Source organism: Myotis lucifugus, unplaced genomic scaffold (assembly GCF_000147115.1).
Source record: "Myotis lucifugus unplaced genomic scaffold, Myoluc2.0 scaffold_310, whole genome shotgun sequence".
Classification (NCBI taxonomy): domain Eukaryota; kingdom Metazoa; phylum Chordata; class Mammalia; order Chiroptera; family Vespertilionidae; genus Myotis; species Myotis lucifugus.
The window spans coordinates 186,130-205,383 of record NW_005871358.1 but is presented as its reverse complement, the minus strand read 5'-3'; the positions used below and the strand labels follow the sequence as shown (position 1 = coordinate 205,383).

Here is a 19,254-nt window from a genome sequence, read left to right as displayed (position 1 = left end):
TCATTTTTCCCTTTGGCACTCTCTTGTCTCTCCACTTTACAGTGACCTCCACAGTGTAAGCAGTTTTATTGGTTTTGTCCACCAATGTGGACAGGAACTAGAACAGCACCTGGCACATAGGTGGTGGTCAATAAATGTGTGTTGAATGAATGAACTTTGGTTTTATTCATTCTTATTGCTGATTAACATTCGATTGAATGGAAATCCCACAGTTTGCTTATCCATTTACCTGTCAACACACTTTTGGGTTTATTCTTGTTTTGGTCATCATGAATAAAGCCGCTGTGAAATTCTTGTATCTCCCCTCAACTCTTCACTTGGTGAATCTTTATCAATCCTCTGGGTTTCTCATTAAATTGTCCATCTGCAGAGATCCTTTCCTGACCCAGCCCCCCCTTTCCTGGTCTAAATTAGGCCTTTCCCCATCATTTCTCATAGCATTTATCACATAAAATGATATGTTTATGTAGGGATGCAGGTGGCATTCTGGCCAGAATGTCTATTTCCAGAGTGAGAAATGGAAGGGGAAAAAGACACAAATATTTGTAAAACAGCTCCAGGGAGATGCTCATTTCTCAGGTTTCCAAGAATGGAGAGAGGAGAATTTATGTGGGGAGGGAAAATCAGAGGGTGCTTCTTGAAGGAGGTGGCTCTTGGTGCTCTATTCATTCATAGTCTGCAAACATGGGACGGAAAACTACAACAAGGTCTCTGAGCTCACAGAACTCATGGTTGATGGTGAAGACGACAGGATTGACAAATCCTTGTTATATGTTGTCATAGAGTGTTATACATGTCATGGGATGTCATATAAATGGCAAATAATCATAAAACTGGCACAGCAAGGCTGTGGCATGGTGGCATAGATCACACAGCCAATCCATTTCTCAGGGCATCTCAAACCATGTGGCCGCTGTTGCAGCCAGACGTGAAGGTGGGTGAGAATTGGGGCAGGAGAGAGCTGAGCCGGGTAAGATGTCACCTCCATGAGAGTTGAACTCCATCTGTTTTGTTCTTTGTCATGGCCTCAGCACTTAGAATGCCGCCTGGCACATCATAGTAGGTACCCAGTTCGTCCTCACTGCCTGGGTAATAGTAAGGAGCAGTCATGTGGTTGAGAACCTGGGCTGTGAGCTCAGAATGAGTTGGGTGACTGTCCAGCCATTACTCGCTGCGTGCCTGATGGGTCTCGGGTTTCTGCCTCTGTAAAATGGACGGGCAATAGTCTCTGGCTCATAGGGCTAGACACAGGACGCAGACAAAAGTTCCTGCCCTCATGGGTTTACATTCTCTTGGGGAGAGACATAGGATAAACAACAAACAAAATAATAAGTTGCATGGAACTTTAGATTTTAAGGTTAATGGGGGGAAAACAGCAAGGAAAGGGGGTGGGGAGGCCAGTGCTATCTATACTAATAAAAGGGTAATATGCTAATTAGACCAGATGACCTTTTGGACGTCTTTCCGGACAAAGCCATGGTGGCAGGGCCGAGGCAGAGGCGGTTAGGGGTGATCAGGCTGGCAGGGGAGAGTAGTTAGGGGGATCAGGCCAGCAGGGGAGAGCAGTTAGGGGGATTAGGCCGGCAGGGGAGAGCAGTTAGGGCTATCAGGCAGGTAGGCAGGTGAGCGGTTAGGAGCCAATAGTCCAGGATTGTGAGAGGGATGTCCCCCTGAGGGGTCCCGGATTGGAGAGGGTGCAGGCCGGGCCAAGGAACCCTCCCACCCCCTGCATGAATTTTGTGCACCGGGCCTCTAGTATTAGATAAGGCTTCACTGAGGAGGTGGCATCAGAGCTAAGACTTGAAGGCAGTGAGGAGGAAGCCATGAGGATGTCTGGGGGAAGAGGGAACACAGATGCAAAGGCCCTGAGGTTGGATCATGCTTGACCCTGTTGGAGGAACAGTGAGAAGGTCGGTGAGGCTGAAGGGAGTAAGAGGGAAAGTAGAGGAGGTGAGAATAGGGAGATGACAGGGCAAGGCCTTGTGGTCTGTGGAGAGGACCTTGGCTTTTGCTGTGTGTGAAGTGGGAGCCCATGGCATCTTCTGAAAGGGGGGGGGGTGCGGGGGGCGGAGGGGATATGCCTGGACTCCGATGTTCACAGGCTCCTCTGGACACTCTGCAGAAGGTGGAAGGGGCTTTGGAGGATGAGAACTGAGGCTGGGGATTAAAGTGGAGGTGACAGTACTGGTCCAGGCACGTGGGGGCGGGACCAGAGGGTTGGCTGTGGAGATTCTGAGTGGTTGGATTCTGACAATAATTTAAATATTTTTTATTGTGGCAAAATACATATAACATAAAATTTATCATTTTGGGGTGTACAGTTCAGTGGCCTTTGGTACATTCAAAATGTCATGTAATCAGCACTCTATTTAGTTTCAAATGTCATCACCCCAAAAGGAAACCCTATACCCCCTAGTAGTCACTTTATTTTGCCCCCTCCTGCTAACCCCTGGAAACCACTTTTCTGGATATAATTTGAAGGTTGACCAGTAGGATTTCTGGACAGATCAGTGGTGATGGTTCAATGAATTCACATGCAGGAAGCACTTAAGTGGCACATAATAGGTGCTCAGGACTGAAATGGCAAACATGTGTTGGCAGTGCTGGTAAGCACTTTCCAGAAGCCTTGCTCTAATGCTAAACCGGCCTGCCCGTCTCTTTGGAATTCCACCTGCCGCAGACCAGGACCTTTCACACCTGTAGCCTGGCTGGGCAGGAGCGAGAGGAGTGGTCAGAAGGGCTAAGCCAGCACCATGCATTCCGGAACACCATCCAACCCCAGACTTCCCAGAACCGTGCAGGAAAACATCCAGGGAGGGACAGTGCAGCTGATGGGAGTCCTGGCAAGCCCTGGCCTCAGCTTCCTGGGCTGCTGTTACACCAACTAGCATTGTTGGACCTCCTTCTGAGCCAAGATAGTGGCCTTCAGGGGAAGAGCAAGACGCATGCAGGTTCTCTGTGGTTGTGCCCCCACTTCCTTATGTGGCTGCCTGTAAATCCCTCCCTGCCCCATTCTCTGTTTCTGTTGACCTCTCTCTCAAAGGAGTGTGAGACTCCCCACCCTTTTCCTAACGTATGTGATACGTTTTGGTTTCTAAAGATGAGAGCCCTCTATGTATGCTTTGGTGTTAACCTTCTGGTTCCTCCCATCTCTCCGTCAATGCATTATTTTCCCTTGTTCCTTCTGCCTCCCATGCCTCCATTGATTTTTCCCCTTATTAACCTAAATTTTATTCTCAACTCCTGCCATGTGCGGGGCAGTAGAGCTAAAAGACTATGGACCATATAGTCTTGAATTCTGATCCCACTTCTGCCACCTTTGAAATTGTTGGACGTTGAGCAAGTCTTTTAACCTTCCTGAGTGGAAATCCTTCACCTCGCTCAGCTAATATTTCTGGCCACACAGTAGAATGTCTCACAGTAGAATGTCTCTTGAAGCCAGGCACAGCCTTGTGACTTGCTTTAACCAATGGAGCATGAGAGGAAGTAACATGTGTCACTTCCGGGCAGAAGCTTTAAGAGTCAGTGTGTGATTCACCATGTTTCCCTCTGCCTGCCTCCACCATTGTGCATGCAGAGAGATGGAGCCTCCCTTAGACTAGGTGCTGGGGAGAGGGTGGCATAGAGCAGAGTCCCATCTCACCTGCAGGGGACACATAGCATGAGCAAGAAAATTGATCTGCAGTGTTTTCAGCCGTTGCAATTGGGGGGTCATTTGTTACTGCAGCAGGATGTAGAATATTGGGTGGTAACACCTCATGATCTGTGCATGGGAGCTAATGTCTAGGCCCTGTGTTCTTGTGAGAGTTTTGTAGACTCACATACATGTAAACTTCCAGCTAACAGAGATGACTTCCCTTCTGCGTTCTTCCTGTAGGACCTCGACTTTCTCTCCCTGTTTTTCAATCTTGAAAAAAAAATATGGGAAAGAATTGTTTGACTTTTTCTTCAAGGCGATGAATGATTTCTAAAGCCCTGGGCATTGATTCAGTCACCCTCAACCTCATTCTTCCTACAACCTTTTTCTCTTCTTCCCTCATCACTCAGCATCTGCTGAGGAATGAGGGTGTCCCTGTTTTAACTCATTCAATGTTAACTCTTGCCATTGTCATCTTCTCTGCCTCCCCCCTTTGCCTGTTCTCCTCCTGCACATCCCACCAGGGAGATCATATTCAGGTTCTAGAACCTACCATGTTTCTCTGTTGTCTTCCGTTTCTTGCTTACTTAGCCCCACCTGGGAATCAGTCGTAGTAGCAAATTAACAAATAGCTCTGACGCGCCTCGAGCTTGAAGACATTTACTTTTGCTCGTCTAAGCAGGATCCCGGAGCAATTGCAAATATCCTTTCCCCGACCGTAAATCTTTCTCCATCATCGTCAGAGATTCGGGCAGGGTCAGTGCAGACCCAAGCAGAAGAAGGTCTTGGCCGAGGCTCCTTGATGTTCTGGCCTCACTGGGTGTTGTCATATTGATTAAGCTCCTGGAACCGCTGCCAGCAGCCTCTAGGATTAAATCAATAGAGTTTGCAAAAGTAAAAGCTTCTTTTGGAGGCACAGAAGATATTGCTTTATTTTTTAATGATAAAGCTTCAAGGAGAATCTTCGCAAATGGCAGGGCCAGCACAGGGAAGACCAGACAGACCCAAATGTTTGGGGAAGTGCATGGGAAGCAAGAGAAGGCAGTTTCATTGGGGACCTGGGGATTTCTGGGAAATCTGTTTAACATGGGGTGCCCGTGCAACAGCTGGGAGATTTGGAAGAGAAGGTGGAAGATGCCGAAAGGCCTGCTGCTGAGATGTGAAAAGAAAGGAAGTAGATGTGGACGCATTCTCTCCTTCAGCAAACATTTGCTGGGGCCTTGCTCTGTGCCAGGCACTAGGAATGGGTGATGAGAATGTAATGATGAGCAAATCCTATGAAGTGGTCTTAAAAGAGACAAGAAAGAAGGGGACAAGGTCTTGTGAAGTAGGAGGCAGAGATTGGAGGATTGGAGTGATGTAGCCACAAGCCAAGGAATGCCTGCAGCCACTGGGAGCTGAGAGAAGTAAGGAAGGATCCTCCCGTAGAACCTTTGGAGGGAGCTCGGTCCTGTTCACACCTTAATGGTGGGTTTCTGGCCTGTGAGCGAAGAAATTTCTGTTGTTTTAAGCCACCCTATTTGTGGCGATTCATTACAGCGGTCCTAGAAAATGAATACAGACGCTCCTATGAAGTGTGAGATGCTTTGGAGAAGGCACAAAAAGACACAGTCATGACCAGAACCTCGGTCTTTAGCAGAGAGAAAATGAGGAGGAGAAATACCCCAATTCCTCCTCCCTTCCTCCAGTCTCCTGCTGGTGCTTCCCATTGGCCAAACCCACCTGGATGGCAGGAGATGAGGGAGGTTGAGAGACACAGTTCATAGAGCCAGCCCCGCCTCTCCCAGGACACCAAGCAGGAAAGGGCAGCAGGAGAATGACAAAATACACCAAAATGCATGAGACCCCTAGAACAGTGATTCTCAACCTTCCTAATGCCGCGACCCTTTAATACGGTTCCTCATGTTGTGGTGACCCCCAACCATAAAATTATTTTCGTTGCTACTTCATAATTGTAATTTTGCTACTGTTATGAATCGTAATGTAAATATCTGATATGCAGGATGTATTTTCAGGGGTTGTGACCCACAGGTTGAGAACCGCTGCATGGATATAGTTAAAGAAGGGAAGATTACCTAGGATTGAACCCCAGGGAAGACGAACAATTAGTAGAAAGGGAGGAGTGAAAGAGAAACAGTGACAAAAAAGATCAGAGGAAAACTAGGAAAACACAAAAGGAGGACATGGCCGGGTCATCTAAACAAAGAAAAGTGGCCCAGGAATTTGGTAGCCTGGAGGTCTTCGCTGATCCTCCCTAAAAGAGTTTTGGTTGAGTGATGGGGCTAGAAGCCAGCCTGGAGGGGTAGAAGAATTAAAGGTGAGGAAGCGGAGGTAACGCCTATTGTTAACTCCTTTTTTATGAGAGGGAGTGAGACATGAATTGGTGGCTGGAAGATTTGGTGTTGGGTGGGCTATCTAATGATGGGGGAATATTTATTTCTCAGAATTGGTTATTCCCAGCAATGTTCCAATATTCTACTGTCTTCTCCCATCTAATATGCCGGAATTCCCAAATGCCCATTTGAGGTTTTGGATCATGATTTTAGTACCATCGGCGCAGGTTAGTTATCTCATTAGGGAATGTTCCTCTGTACAGGCACCAGGAAGGTAACCAGTGGGGATAATCAGGGATGGGCTTGTTCCAGGCGGGAAAGAGAGGCCAGGGAGTGATGTGTAACTGACCTACGTAAGGTTGACAAGGAAGGAAATGAAGGCAGGAGAGGGTGCTGAGAAATGCGGTGCTCATGGTGACAGGGCTCCCTGGGATGGATGCTAGTTTCCACTTAAGAGAGTTAGTGAGTGCGAGGAGGAGAGTGATGGTTAAAGAGAACGATGCTGGAAAAGGTATTTTGGAGGTAGCTGGTGTCACTTCTGAGCGTGCATGGCTCGCGTGGCTTGCAGTTGGCATTGGCCGTTGAAGAGGAGGTAGGAATGGCCTCCAATGATCAAGTCGAGCATGGACAATGGTTTCCCCACATGGAACTTGTAGGTCATAGAGAGTAACGGGCTTTACCAGAGTCTTACAGCTTTTCTTTTCCTGGGGGCCTCAGCATTTTGGCTGTTGGCACTGCTTTTGACTTTGGACTTCCCGCTGAGCCCAGTGGTGCTGGGAGGGACCTTCATGGACTTGTTGGGTTTGGGTGGGGGAACTTCTGGGTTTTGCTGCCTTTCTTGGGGGCCTTTTCCTTGGCTTCACCTAATGAGAGGGCCTTCTTCACCTTATCTGGCATCTCAGGTACCTTTCTCGCCTCACCTGGATTTGGAGGGTCCTTTGTCTCACTTGCCTTTTGGGGGCCCTTCTCCTTGGCTTCCCTGGGTGTCCTCAAGGCCAACATAGTGAACATCTCTCTGGGCTGGATTATCCTTTTATTCTTGGGAGCTAATTTGAAGCTGCTATGGCTCCCTTGGCCTTGGAGTTGATAGTTTTCAGAGAAGTTCCCAGGTCTGAATGTAAGCCAGGTGGTAGAGGACATGTATAGAGAAGTCGGAGAGGAAATGGAGGATTTCACTGACCGCTGCACAGGGGTGACAGTACAATAAGACAGGAGAAGGACTTCCCCAGTAGAGTGTACATATCAGGGAACATGGTTGTAAATTGGATCAAGAGACAGAGACTTCACACCATGTGGATATCCCCAGGGAACTTCACTGTCCTAGAAAGAAAAAAAAAGATAGACCCCAAGAGTTTAAAACTGACCATTTTCTGCTCACAACGTGTTTTCCTTTTTCTTTTTCATCAAGGGAGTTTCATTTTGCTTGTGTGTGTGCGTTTTCCATGAATCATGCTAATTCTTCCTTGTTTAAACTTTCTGATACAAAGCAATTTCTGCATTTATATTACGGATTTAATTTCAGGAGGAACCCACATATACACACTCATCTCACTTTTTTAAAACTGGAAAATACAGCCCCGTCACTCTCTGGGGTTGACTCGGCAGTATCAGTGAGAAGGTCAAGGGTGCACCCGCTCTGACCCAGCAATTCTGCATGTTGGAATTTATCCTGCAGAAAAAAACCTTCACAAGTGCACTAGGAGGTTTGGTCAGAGTATTCATCACAGTTTTGCTTGTAATAGAGACAAACTGGAAGCGTTTAGGGGAATATTAAATAAATGATGATGCATCCATTCATAAGAATACTGCACAGCCTTCTCAAAGAGGGAGGTCCGATAAAAAATAAAAGAGGGAGGTCCGTGTGCTGATGTGCCCTGTGTGGTGAGGGGCGCCGCACACTGCAGAAACTATGTGTCATGATCCCAGTTTTGTAAAGAGAAAAGGTGATTTTGGCTGTTTGTTTCCATTCATTCAATATTATTTATTGAGCACCTACTATGTGTTGGGCTCTGTTCTAGTTGCTGGGGACACAGCTGAGGACAAATCAGACAAATCTTTGTTCGAATGGGGCTGAAATTCCAGTGAGGAAGACCACTGCCAATAAGACAAATATAATGCCTAGTTTGTTTGATGTGAGAAGCTGCTAAAAGCAAGCAGGGGTGGAGATGTTGGCAGGGTTGAGATTTGAGATCTGGTAGCCAGGGAAGGTAATATTTTCTGAAGGAGCTGAGGGAATGAGCCCTGCTCAGATCTGGAGGTATAACCCAAGAAAAGAGAGCAGGCGATGCGAAGAATGTGTGTTGGGGAGACGCTGGAAGATAAACACCAACCTGTGATTGTTGCTTATCTCTGGGAAGTGGAATGCCACTTTTTAAATGTTAAAAATTAAAAAAATTCAAATGATAAATTTTTTAAAATTAAAAACAAAAGAATACACTAGCATATTTTCCTTTTATAACTAAAATCATCTGTTCTTTTTTAAAAAGGGGATCTTAAGGGTTGTGCAGGTGGCGTGTCTCTTCATGGTGAGGGCCCAGAGGAGTCAGCCAGAAAAGAAAGTGAGTAAAGTCAGATGATGGGAGCTCTGAGAGTTAAGAGGAAATAAGAGAAGCAAAACCAACAGGGATTTTTTTTTTAATTGAGGTGAGATGAGATTTATGTAACATAATTTAACCATTGTAAAGTGAACAGTTCAGTGGCATTTAGTACATTCACAGTGATGTGCAACCATCTCTTCTATCTAGTTCCAAGACATTTCACTATCCCCATTAAGCATTCCTGAGTCCCCCTCTTCCTCCAGCTCATGCAAGTACCAAACTGTATTCTGTTTCGGTAGATGTGCCTCTTCTAGATGGACAAAAGATTGAAACAGCCCAGAGCCCATCAGCCGATGAGCTGATAAACAAATGGGAGTCTATTCACACAGTGGAATATTATTCAGCCACGAAAAGGAATGAAGTAGTGATACACACTACAATGTGGGTGAACCCCAAGTGCATTATGTTGAGTGAAAGAAGCCAGATACAACAGGTCACCTCTCGTGTGACCCCATTTATATGAAATGGCCAGTGGAGATGTTGCAACATTTATTTTGAGCCTGATATTCAGGGAGTGGGCCACACATACATTCACTGCTCTTGGAATTATTTCAGGTTAGAGAGAAGGTCTAGTCAGCCATGGTGAGAATGGGTGTTGATCCCTCCAGGGAAGGGAAGGGACTGAGACTTAAGGTGGTAAAAAGAAGAAATAGGAAAGTTAATACTAGTAGCAGCACTTGTAATAAAAACAATAACATAAGCATTGATCATATGGTCACCATGAGACGAACCCCATCTTATGCTTTCCTAAGTTTGCTAAGTTTTCTAATCATCACAGGAGCCAGAGTAAACAATAACAGAACACACTGCATGCGGAGCCCTGCTCTAAGTGTATTGTGTTTCTCCACTCATTCCGTTCTCATACAGCCCTGTGAAGTAAGTGCTACTTTCCCCATTTTATAGAAGAGGCAACTGAGGCTCAAAGAAAGAACCTCTTCGGCTCGAGGTCAAAACCATGCCTGGCCCTTAAGCCCTTGCAACTACTCTGCTGTATGATTTCTCCTGCAGATATTTCCAGTTTTCTGAGCAGAAGCATGGTCTAGCTGCCCCGGGTAGACTTCTTTTTTCCGAACCCAAGTGTTGAAGGTCCTTGGGTAATATTAAAAAACAAATGACACATCAAATCTATTTGGTGTCGGGTTTTTAATTTTCTCTTCATTTGGTTTTCCTGCTGACATAATGAATCTCTTTTGGCCCCTATTCTGTATGTGAAATGTAGATCTTTACAAATGTCTTGGAGAGTGTTAGTACTTGACGCTGGGTTTGCTTGCCCTGCCCCAAGCTTGCCTGGGATCTGGATGTGAAAGGAAACTTGCGCCTCTTTGTCGCTGGCCATGGTGCTGAAAACATCCCAGCCAGCACCAGCGCTGCCCTTGTTAGCATGTTGTCCCTGCTGGAGTCTCATACTGATGGGCTGGCGGAGAGCTCTTTTCTAGGCTTGATTTTTTGGTTGTTACTGTGTGTTAGAAAGCGTGAAGCCAGGTTCTGAACACCGCAGGCCCTTTGAATTATTGGAAGTTTAAATATTTATTAATATGACCCACTGAGGATGGCCTTATGAGGATGTGGACTAGTATGCAATGGTTGATTGGTACTACATTAAATTGTGGCAGTCGGTTGGGCTCAGGTGAAGTCTAGTCAGCTTGGTCTCATTCGTATGATGAAGGCCCCAGGTGTATCTCAACTCCAATTTTTAAATAAAGGCAAAACCATCCACCTTTTAAAAAACAAATCCCCACCCAAGGATATGTTTCAATGACTTGAGAGAGAGGAGGAGGAAGAGAGAGAGAGAAAAAACATTGATGTGAGAGAGAAACATCAATAAGTTGGCTCCCTTATGTGCCCCTACTGGGATCAAACCCATAACCTAGGTATGTGCCCTGACGTGGAATTGAACCCACAGCCTTTTGATGCACAGGACAACCCTCCAACCTGCTGAGCCACCCAGCCCGGGCGAAAACCCATCCACCTTTTAATAGGGATAAGCTGCCAAGTGGTCTTCCATGACCTCATTTATGACCTTAAGCAATTATTTTAACCTCTCTGAGCCTTGCTTTCCTTGTCTAGAAAATGAGGCTTGCAACAGAACCCACCTGATAAAATTGCTGCAAGGAATTAACTGAAACAATGAGTGGAAAGTGCTTAGCACGGTGTCTGCCCAACGAAGCACTCAGTAAATGGCAGCTGTAATTATGGTTGTTGTGCCTGTTAATGGCCCCATAATAGTTGATCATATTGCCAAGTTAAATTGTGGCTTTTGTTTAGTGGAGCAAGGAATACGTTCTACACCCGTACATCCAGAGCCCCGGTACCCTCCTCTCTTTTCCCGGTAATGGTGACGAGTGTGGAACTAACATGAAAATAAGGTCTGTTCCCCACAAGTTCAACTGCTTGGTTGACTCAATGAAGTATCTGTTTCCTCATAAAACATCCATCAGGCAGCCCCCATAGTAGAGACAAGACCTTGATCAGTTAACAAACCTGATTTGATTTTCATACTAACAACAGGAGATTGGAAGTGAGATGGGGGTGGGGGGCGGGGAGGCACCACAAAGAGAAGGATGAGTTACTCGGATATTCTGCAAGGTCTTGCTAAGGGGCTGGAACCATCAGCCATACCCACTTTGCAAATTGATTTTCCTTGATGTTCTGGTTCTCAAGAGCAGCTCCTGTTAGCAGATGCAGTCCTCCCCCCCTCCCTGGGAAGAATTGCTTGGTCGTTTCCAGTGTCACACACAGCCCCTCTCCAGGGCCTCTGTGGGTCCCTATCAATTTAATTGAGGGGGGAGCTTTGTGCATCTGCACTTGCCTGCAGGGCTGTTTGCTACCCTGCCTTCCAGGAGCCATTTCAGGAGCCAGCTTTTCCTCACATCAGGGATGCTTCTCTCCTTTCATCTCCACCACCCCCCACCCTCCCTCCCCTTGGCCTCTTCGGCTGGCTGATTATTCTGGATCCCGCTGACACAGGTGCTTTTTCACCAACCAATCCGGAAGCAGGAAGGCTCAGCTCAGCTAGCAGAGGCATTGCTCGCTGCAGCTGTGAGTTAGAACCCAGGCTTTCTAAATCCGGAGGATCAGGCACAACTTGGGGTTGGGCTGAGAAAGCCTTACCTCCCCCTGCCCGGACTTCTGCCTGGGGCAAGGCATCTCTTCCCATGCCAGGACCTCAGTACCCAGTCTTCGTGTCTGTGCCCAGTCACACCATTTTCATTTTAAGGAGCTGGTTCTGTTCTTAACATGCCCATAGAGAGTTGGCATGAGATGGAGTTGGGGAAGAGGTGCAAAAAACAGGAACCCACCCAGGATTCTTTCTTGCACAGGTGTTTATTGGGCAACTACTATACTGTATAGCATACACCCTCTTTGGTGCTGAGATGAACAAAGTAGACAAAAACTCTTGCTTGCTGCCCTAACCAGTTTGGCTCAGTGGATAGAGCGTCTGCCTGCGGACTGAAGGGTCCCAGGTTTGATTCCGGTCAAGGGCATGTACGTTGGTTGCGGGCACATCCCCAGTGGGGGGTGTGCAGGAGGCAGCTGATCGATGTTTCTCTCTCATCGATGTTTCTAACTCTCTATCCCTCTCACTTCCTCTCTGTTAAAAAATCAATAAAAAATATATATAAAATCATCTTCATTATAAAAAAAATTCTTGCTTGCATAGAGCTTACAGTCTAGTAGGAGAGACAAACCGTGAAAGAAGAAAAATATAGCAGATGTTTGGGGACAAAGACCAAGGGAAAGAATGAAGCAGGGGAAGGGGGTTGAAGGATCTGACCTTTGAGTAAAGACCTAAAGGAAGTGAGGGAGGGAACCACGTGAGTCTCTGGGGGAAAGAGCCCTCCAGGGGTGAGCACAGCAGAGGCAAAGGCCCCGGTGTGTTTGGGGAACCTGGAGGAGGCCAGTGTGGTTGCAGCTGAGTAAATGGGGAGAATGGAGAAGAGAGGGGCAGGGCGTGCAGGGCCCTGCTGGCTGCTGGGAGGACTTGAGCTTTCTTCTGGGAGAAATGAGAGCCAAGGGAAGGCAGTGGCTACTTCCACGCGCATTAAGTGATACTTTTCTTCTTGCTTGTTTGTCTTATTCCAGCCTTGCTCTTGTTTCATCAGATCTTGGGTTTCTTATCAGCCCCCTTGCCTGAGTGGTAGCAGAAGATGAGGAGTGCGGAATTCTCCTGGGGTCAGGACATGGAGGAGAAAGCTTGGGGGAGAAAGAAAAGCCCCCACCACTTCTTTTGGGATGACTCAAAGCCACAATTACCTGGGCTCCTCCTGGCCCTGAAATAGATGCAAGGCAGCTCTTGCCAAACTTCAGTGTGCACACAGATCCCCCGGAGCTCTTGCTAAAATGCAGCTACTGACTCAGCGGGTCGGCCTGGGGTCTGAGGCTCTGCATCTCAGTGGGAGCTGCCGATGCTGCTGGTCCTTGGACCGCAAGGATCTGAGGTCGATGGTGCAGCGTCCCTGATGGGGCATTGGCAGGATGCATGGGTGCATGGAGGGAGAGGGAGATGACATTTGATAGCCAGTGTGGCTGTGTCTGTCAAGAACTAAAAAAACCAGAAATAAGGGAGGAAGAGGCAACCTCGTTCCATTTGCCGGGCGTGCTGACTAAGGCTTCATCACTGTACCCAGCAAGCTCTGGGTCTGAAAGCCAGGCAATACTGTGCACCTGAAGCCCTGATAATGCAGCCCATCAAAGTGCTGCTTGCTGCCGGCCTTCTGGGACGCTTCCTGGAACCTCAGCTTGAATCTGATGCAAAGGAAGGCACATCCCAGCTGTTTGGGGGCAGGAGGCCAGGGGGCCAGAGGAGTGAGAAGGAAGCTTAATGCAGAAGTAAGCAGGGAGCTGGTTGTCAGGGAAGGGAAGCAAAATCATCAGATTCAAATCATGATTTCAGAAGCCTCGGTAAGGGGAGGCCAGGCAAGGGCCTGGCGTTGCTTCTCTGTGTACAAATATTGTCTCTTATTTTCCGGGCTGCAGGGTGAGGCAGAATGGAGTATTTGTGCAACAGAGCCCAGCTTTGTTCTCTGTGCTCCTAATGACTGTCAGCTCGGAGGCAGGAAGCCAATCAGAGACGATCGTCGGCAAGGCTGGCTTTTGTTGGCTCCCCAAATTGCCCTGAGTCTCAGATTTGCTTTTCAGAGTGTGCATGGAGTGCAACTCAGCTGTTTTCGGCTGGAGGCAAAGGCTGGAGCTGGTGACAAAGAAAGCCTGGCTTTCCTGACTTATGTAGACGTTTACTCCCAGGTTGTCTGTTGCAGACTCAGTTTTCCCACCTGGAAAGTGGGTTTATGCCCCAACTCCTCCAGCCTGTAAGACCCCTTGGTTTTGTGGAGCTTCCAAAATGCTGAGCCTGACTCTAGAGCCAAAGAGGAGACTAAAAGCAGTTAAGTTTCCGAGGGAGAAAGCTGGGAGGAGGACCACGGCTAAGCATGGCCAAGTTCACCAGGACCCGCTCTTTGATCCTTTTGCACAATAGTGGATTTCAGTGTTCCCCGGTGACACTTGGCAGTGTCTGGAGATCACTTTTAGTTGTTGTAAGCTTTTTATAACTGGGGAGGAGAGGGTGCTACTGGCAACCAGTGGGAAGCCAGGGATGCTGCTCAACATCCAGTGCCCAGGACACCCCCACCCTAGAGAATGATCCGGCCCCGATGTCAGTAGTGTTGAGGTTGGGCAACTCAACTCCAGAGTAAGCAATACCTTATGCTTTCTCCCCCTAACGCCCCTTTCTCCAAACCTAAACCTTCTTCTCAGGGTCTGCCAGGTCCGTGTAGCAAGGCTGCTGGACCAGGGGTGCTTCTGCAGGTCCGGCAGGGGGACAGGGGACATTCTCACTCACCACCCGATCAAGCCCCAATATGAACTGAACAGGACAGACCTTCCCCAAGTCAACTCCACCCAGTGGGTCTCTCTGGGGATCTTGTTAACCACAGGAGAGTTCCCAGGATACAGGGAGGAGTTGGCCTGGAGGGAGACTGGATGCTTTTCACTTTCAGCTGTTGGTTACCTTTTCACTTTCCTGATAATGCCCTGTGATGCACAAAGCTTTAAATTTCTATAAAGTCCAATTTATCGATTTTTTTCTTTCGTTGCTCAAGCTTTTGGTGTCATATCTGACCACCGTATTTTATTTTTTTTTTGTTAATTGTTAATCCTCATCTGAGGATATTTTTTCCACTTTTTTTAGAGAGAAAGAATGTGTAGAAGGGAGGGAGGGAGAGCAACATCCATGTGAGAGAGACACATGGGTTGGTTGCCTCCTGCACACGTTTCCACGGGCTGGGAATCGAACCTGCAACCCAGGTATGTGTCCTTGACTGGGAATCAAACCCGAGACCTTTTGGTCCAAGGACCTATGCTCTAACCACTGAGAAACACTAGCCAGCGCTGATCACCGTATTTTAAATTGCAACCCAGAATTTGGCCTTTCTTGCTTTTTCTTTTTGTAGCATTCACCATCTTCTAACGTACTGTATAATGTCACTTACTTGCTTCTCCTCACTTCTCTGTCTTACTCTCCAGTGTCCCCAGTGCCCATAATAGGGCCTAGCACATAGTAGGTGCTGAATTTCATATTTGTCCAATAAATGTTAGTGGTGAGATGGAAGAAGAATATTCACATTTTCCTTAAAAAGTCATCTGCCTGGTTTTTAGGGCAGAGGAATTACTCTGTATGAGACTATAATGGTGGATACATGTCCAAACCCATGAACTGTTCAGCACCAACAGTGAACGCTAGCATCAACTGTGGACTTTGGGTTACTATGATATGTCAGTGTAGGTTCATCAGTTGTAACAAATGTGCCACTTTGCGGGGGGAGAGGGGAATATGATCGTGGGAGAGGCTGTGCATGTGGGGGAGCAGGGGGTTGTGGGAAATCTCTGTACCTTCTGCTCAGTTTTGCTGTGAACCTAAACAGCTGGAAAGCTTTTCCTTAATTCTCTGATACTCCCTTTGAATATATGATTTTAGCCACCATCATAGCAAACTGCATCGTCCTCGCCCTGGAGCAACACCTACCTGACGATGACAAGACCCCCATGTCTGAACGGCTGGTGAGTGATGTCTCTCCTCTGCTTTTGTGGCAAACTGATGGGTGGTGGGAGCAGAGGCCGCTCTGGGTCTTGGAGCCAAGAGCTGGATTGTGGACCGCCCGCCCCCCCTGCCTGGGGAAGCATAAATATCACGAACACCAATCATCTGGGACGAGAGATGCCTTCACTGTCCACCGCCCACCCTTGCCACCGACAAGACCTGGTGTCAACCAGGTGGGGTCGGGTGAGAGTGGTCACATTGTTCATGAAATGTCACATTCAAACGCAAATTCTTGTGAAAAATTTGGTCCATACACCAAAATACAGAGAACAATAAAATGAACACACACACACGCGCGCACACACACACACACACACACACACACGTACACACACCCCATGAACCCATCATCCAGATTCAACAGTTTTCAAGATGTTGCTTCATGTGTATTTTCTGTTCTTTTTTTATTTTCGTGGTTTGTCTCGACCAACATTTCTTTTTCTTTCTTTTTTTTTAAAAATAAATTTTATTGATTTTTTAAAGAGAGGAAGGGAGAGGGATAGAGAGTTAGAAACATCGATGAGAGAGAAACATCAATCAGCTGCCTCCTGCACACTCCCCACTGGGGATGTGCCTGCAACCAAGGTACATGCCCTTGACCGGAATCGAACCCGGGACCCTTGAGTCCACAGGCCGACACTCTATCCATTGAGCCAAACCGGCCAGGGCGACCAACATTTCTTAAGGCAAATCCCAGACAACATGTCAGTTTGTGGTGTATACCTAAGTTTGCATTGCTAAAAAGACGGGTGTTTCTTGCATCACCACAGCTTTATATTCACGCCCAACACAAGTAACAGTGGTTCCTTGGGGTCATCTAAGACCCAGTCAGTAATCACATTTCTGTGATTGTCTCAGAAATGGCATTTCACAATTGATTTGTTTGAACCAAGATCCAAGCATGGTCTAGATTTTGTTAGGTCACTTAAGACTTTTAATTTAGAGTAATACGTTCTCTCCTGTCATTGCCTTATTGCAGAAACCAGTCCAGATGCCCTAAGGAGTGCCCCACATTCTGATTTTTGCCCGGTGGCTTATTTATGATGTCATTTAGCTGTTTCTCCATCCCCTGTGTTGCCTATACATGGATGTCAGCTCCGGAGGACATTCAGAGTCCTCATTCAAACTCGGCAGAGCTGAAAACTAGCATTAAGATCCTTCTTGACCCACCCCCACCCCCACCCCCCAGCTCCCTGCTCCCCTCCTGGCATCCTGACAATACAATGGAGGAGCCTTCTCTCCTTTCTGTCACTTTTAGAAGCAGTTGTATTAGCTCCAGGGTAGAGAGGGGGTTGTAAGAATCCTAATGGTTCCTAATTCATACAGTATTGATGGTCTCAAGACTTTGAAATTGTAACAGTTATGCATTATAATGTGTATTCCAAAAAGATAGAACCAGTCTAGCAAAATTACAATTTCAAGACCTTTTTTGTTTTTGCTAAGTGAAGAGCGTCAGTTGAGAGAATAGTAAACAAATAGTAGTGCCATGGCAAACTGATATACAAAAAAAAGAAGCTTGAGAAACGTTATCATAACAGATGGGGAAATGTCCGTGTAGGGACTCTGACAGAGTGGAGCTTATAGCTTCATTTCAACTATAGACCATCAGCTGGAAACTAGAGCTGGCGGGAGGTCCAGCTAGAGGTTGGGGAAGAAGGGGGGGCAGAGGTACTGGCCATTTGCCAGTGAGCGCAGAAGTATTATTCCAGTATTTTAGCAACCTGAACATCTGTGCTGGTGCATACCAGCTGAGAGCCATCAGAAATGTCAGATTTGGGGGTGAGGTCGGTGCACGGGGTCCAGCCTCAAAGACCTTGAGTGATGTGTGTGACAAGTCAATAGGCTAAGCCAGCGCTTTTCTGGTAGAGTTTTCTGTGGTGATGGAAACGTTCTCCATCTGCACTTTCTAATCTGGAAACCACTGGAACGGTAGGTAGCTAGTGTGACTGCGAAACTGAACCTTCCATTTTATTTCATTCAAATTCATTTAAATTTATTTAAATGTAAGCAGCTAATGTAACCAGTGGCTGCTGTATTAGACAGCGCAGGTCCAAACAGTTCTCCTTGGCCAAGTGGTGTGTGAAGTTGACCAAAAGGAAAGAGGGAGGGTGCCTTCCCCTGTGTCTGTTTCTCTTGCAAAAGCCTTCGGGCCAGAGAACTCTAGGAAGGATGCGGTTGGGGCCGGGAGCCTGGAGTGTTGCAAGAGGTGAGGGGAGGTGGGGACAGATCTCCAGGTGGGCTGGCTCCCTGATCGTGCCACTCTCTGCCTAGCAAAGACCTGACCTTACCCTTTCTCCCTTCCAGGATGACACAGAACCGTACTTCATTGGAATTTTTTGTTTCGAGGCTGGCATTAAAATCATCGCCCTTGGGTTTGCCTTCCACAAAGGCTCTTACTTGAGGAATGGTTGGAACGTGATGGACTTCGTGGTGGTGCTAACGGGGTAAGCGGAGTGTGCGCTGTTCCTTAGCGTTATCTTGAATTCCAAGGACTTTGGAACTGTAGCAGCTGGTGTGGTCCAGGCTAGGCTCGAGGAGGCTGAGCCTCCATGTTCTTCTGCCTTCCTTCACCCCACCTCCAAATCTCGGCTACATATTACAGCGGATGCTTTCTGTTACAATTAGAATAATAGCTTATTAGAGTCAACTGCTTCCAAAGTGCTTTATGTGCGTCCTCTCATTTAATCCTCACAACAACCCAATGAATTAGGAAATATTAATATCCCCTTGTGACCACTGAGGAGTCGGAAGCACAGAGGGGAACTTGTCTGAGAGCACCCAGCTAGTAAGTGATGGAACTGGGATTTGAAGCTGAGGTTATGTGATCGCAGAAGTCATGTTTTTAACTCTTGTGCATGCATGGTCCTTTTGCTTTGCTTGGAGATGTCTTGCCCCTAATTTAAATTGGTTAATGTTTGTCGAGGACTTTGGGGTGCAAGAGGTAGTGGTAGGACTCTGGAGAGGACCTGTCTAGATAAGGTGCAGTCACTGCCTTTGGGAAGTCTTCAGATCTGTATATGAGGAACTATAGTTGAAAGGTGGATGTGTATACACTTTCCATCAAGGACCCTCTATAACAAAAAATCCAAAACTAGGTAATGACAAACACAACCAAAGTTTATTTCTCTATCATTTTAAGTTCAAAATAGCTGTTCCTCATTGGCGGGCTTCTCTCCTCCGAACAGTGGTTGAGGAGCCCGGGCCTAATAATGGCTCCTCATGTTAACCCACACCTTCCAAGAACTCTGTGCTTATCTGCATCAAACCACAGAAGAGAAATGAGCATGGAAGGTGATACTTGGGAGGTTTATGAGCTCAGCTGGGACCTGGCACATACTCTAGTCATATGCCATCACTACAAGGGAAGCTGGGAAATTTGAGACCGTGCATAGAGAGGAAGGCAGAAGGCAAATAGATTTGGTGAAGGGCCAGCCACCCTCTGTCCCAGACCTCAAAGCCCTTTATCAGATCCCAGTAAGGACATTGCCATTTTGTGTTGATTCTGCCTCCTCTGCCCACCCAAGCCCCTCCCTCAAGCTAAGCCTGGCTCTTCTCTTCCAAGACCCTCTTTGTTGGGAGGCCTTCCTTATA

The 19,254-nt window shown here is 47.1% G+C and overlaps 1 protein-coding gene across 1 annotated transcript in view; it reads left to right on the top strand.

Moving 5' to 3' along the window:
- CACNA1A (calcium voltage-gated channel subunit alpha1 A) overlaps positions 1–19,254 on the top strand; it is a gene marked incomplete at its 3' end in the record, with an annotated part of 209,672 nt that overhangs the window by 22,425 nt on the left and 167,993 nt on the right. The window contains 2 exon segments of the mRNA XM_023763966.1: positions 15,518–15,623; positions 17,968–18,107. Of these exon segments, the coding sequence (XP_023619734.1) occupies positions 15,518–15,623; positions 17,968–18,107 (246 nt within the window).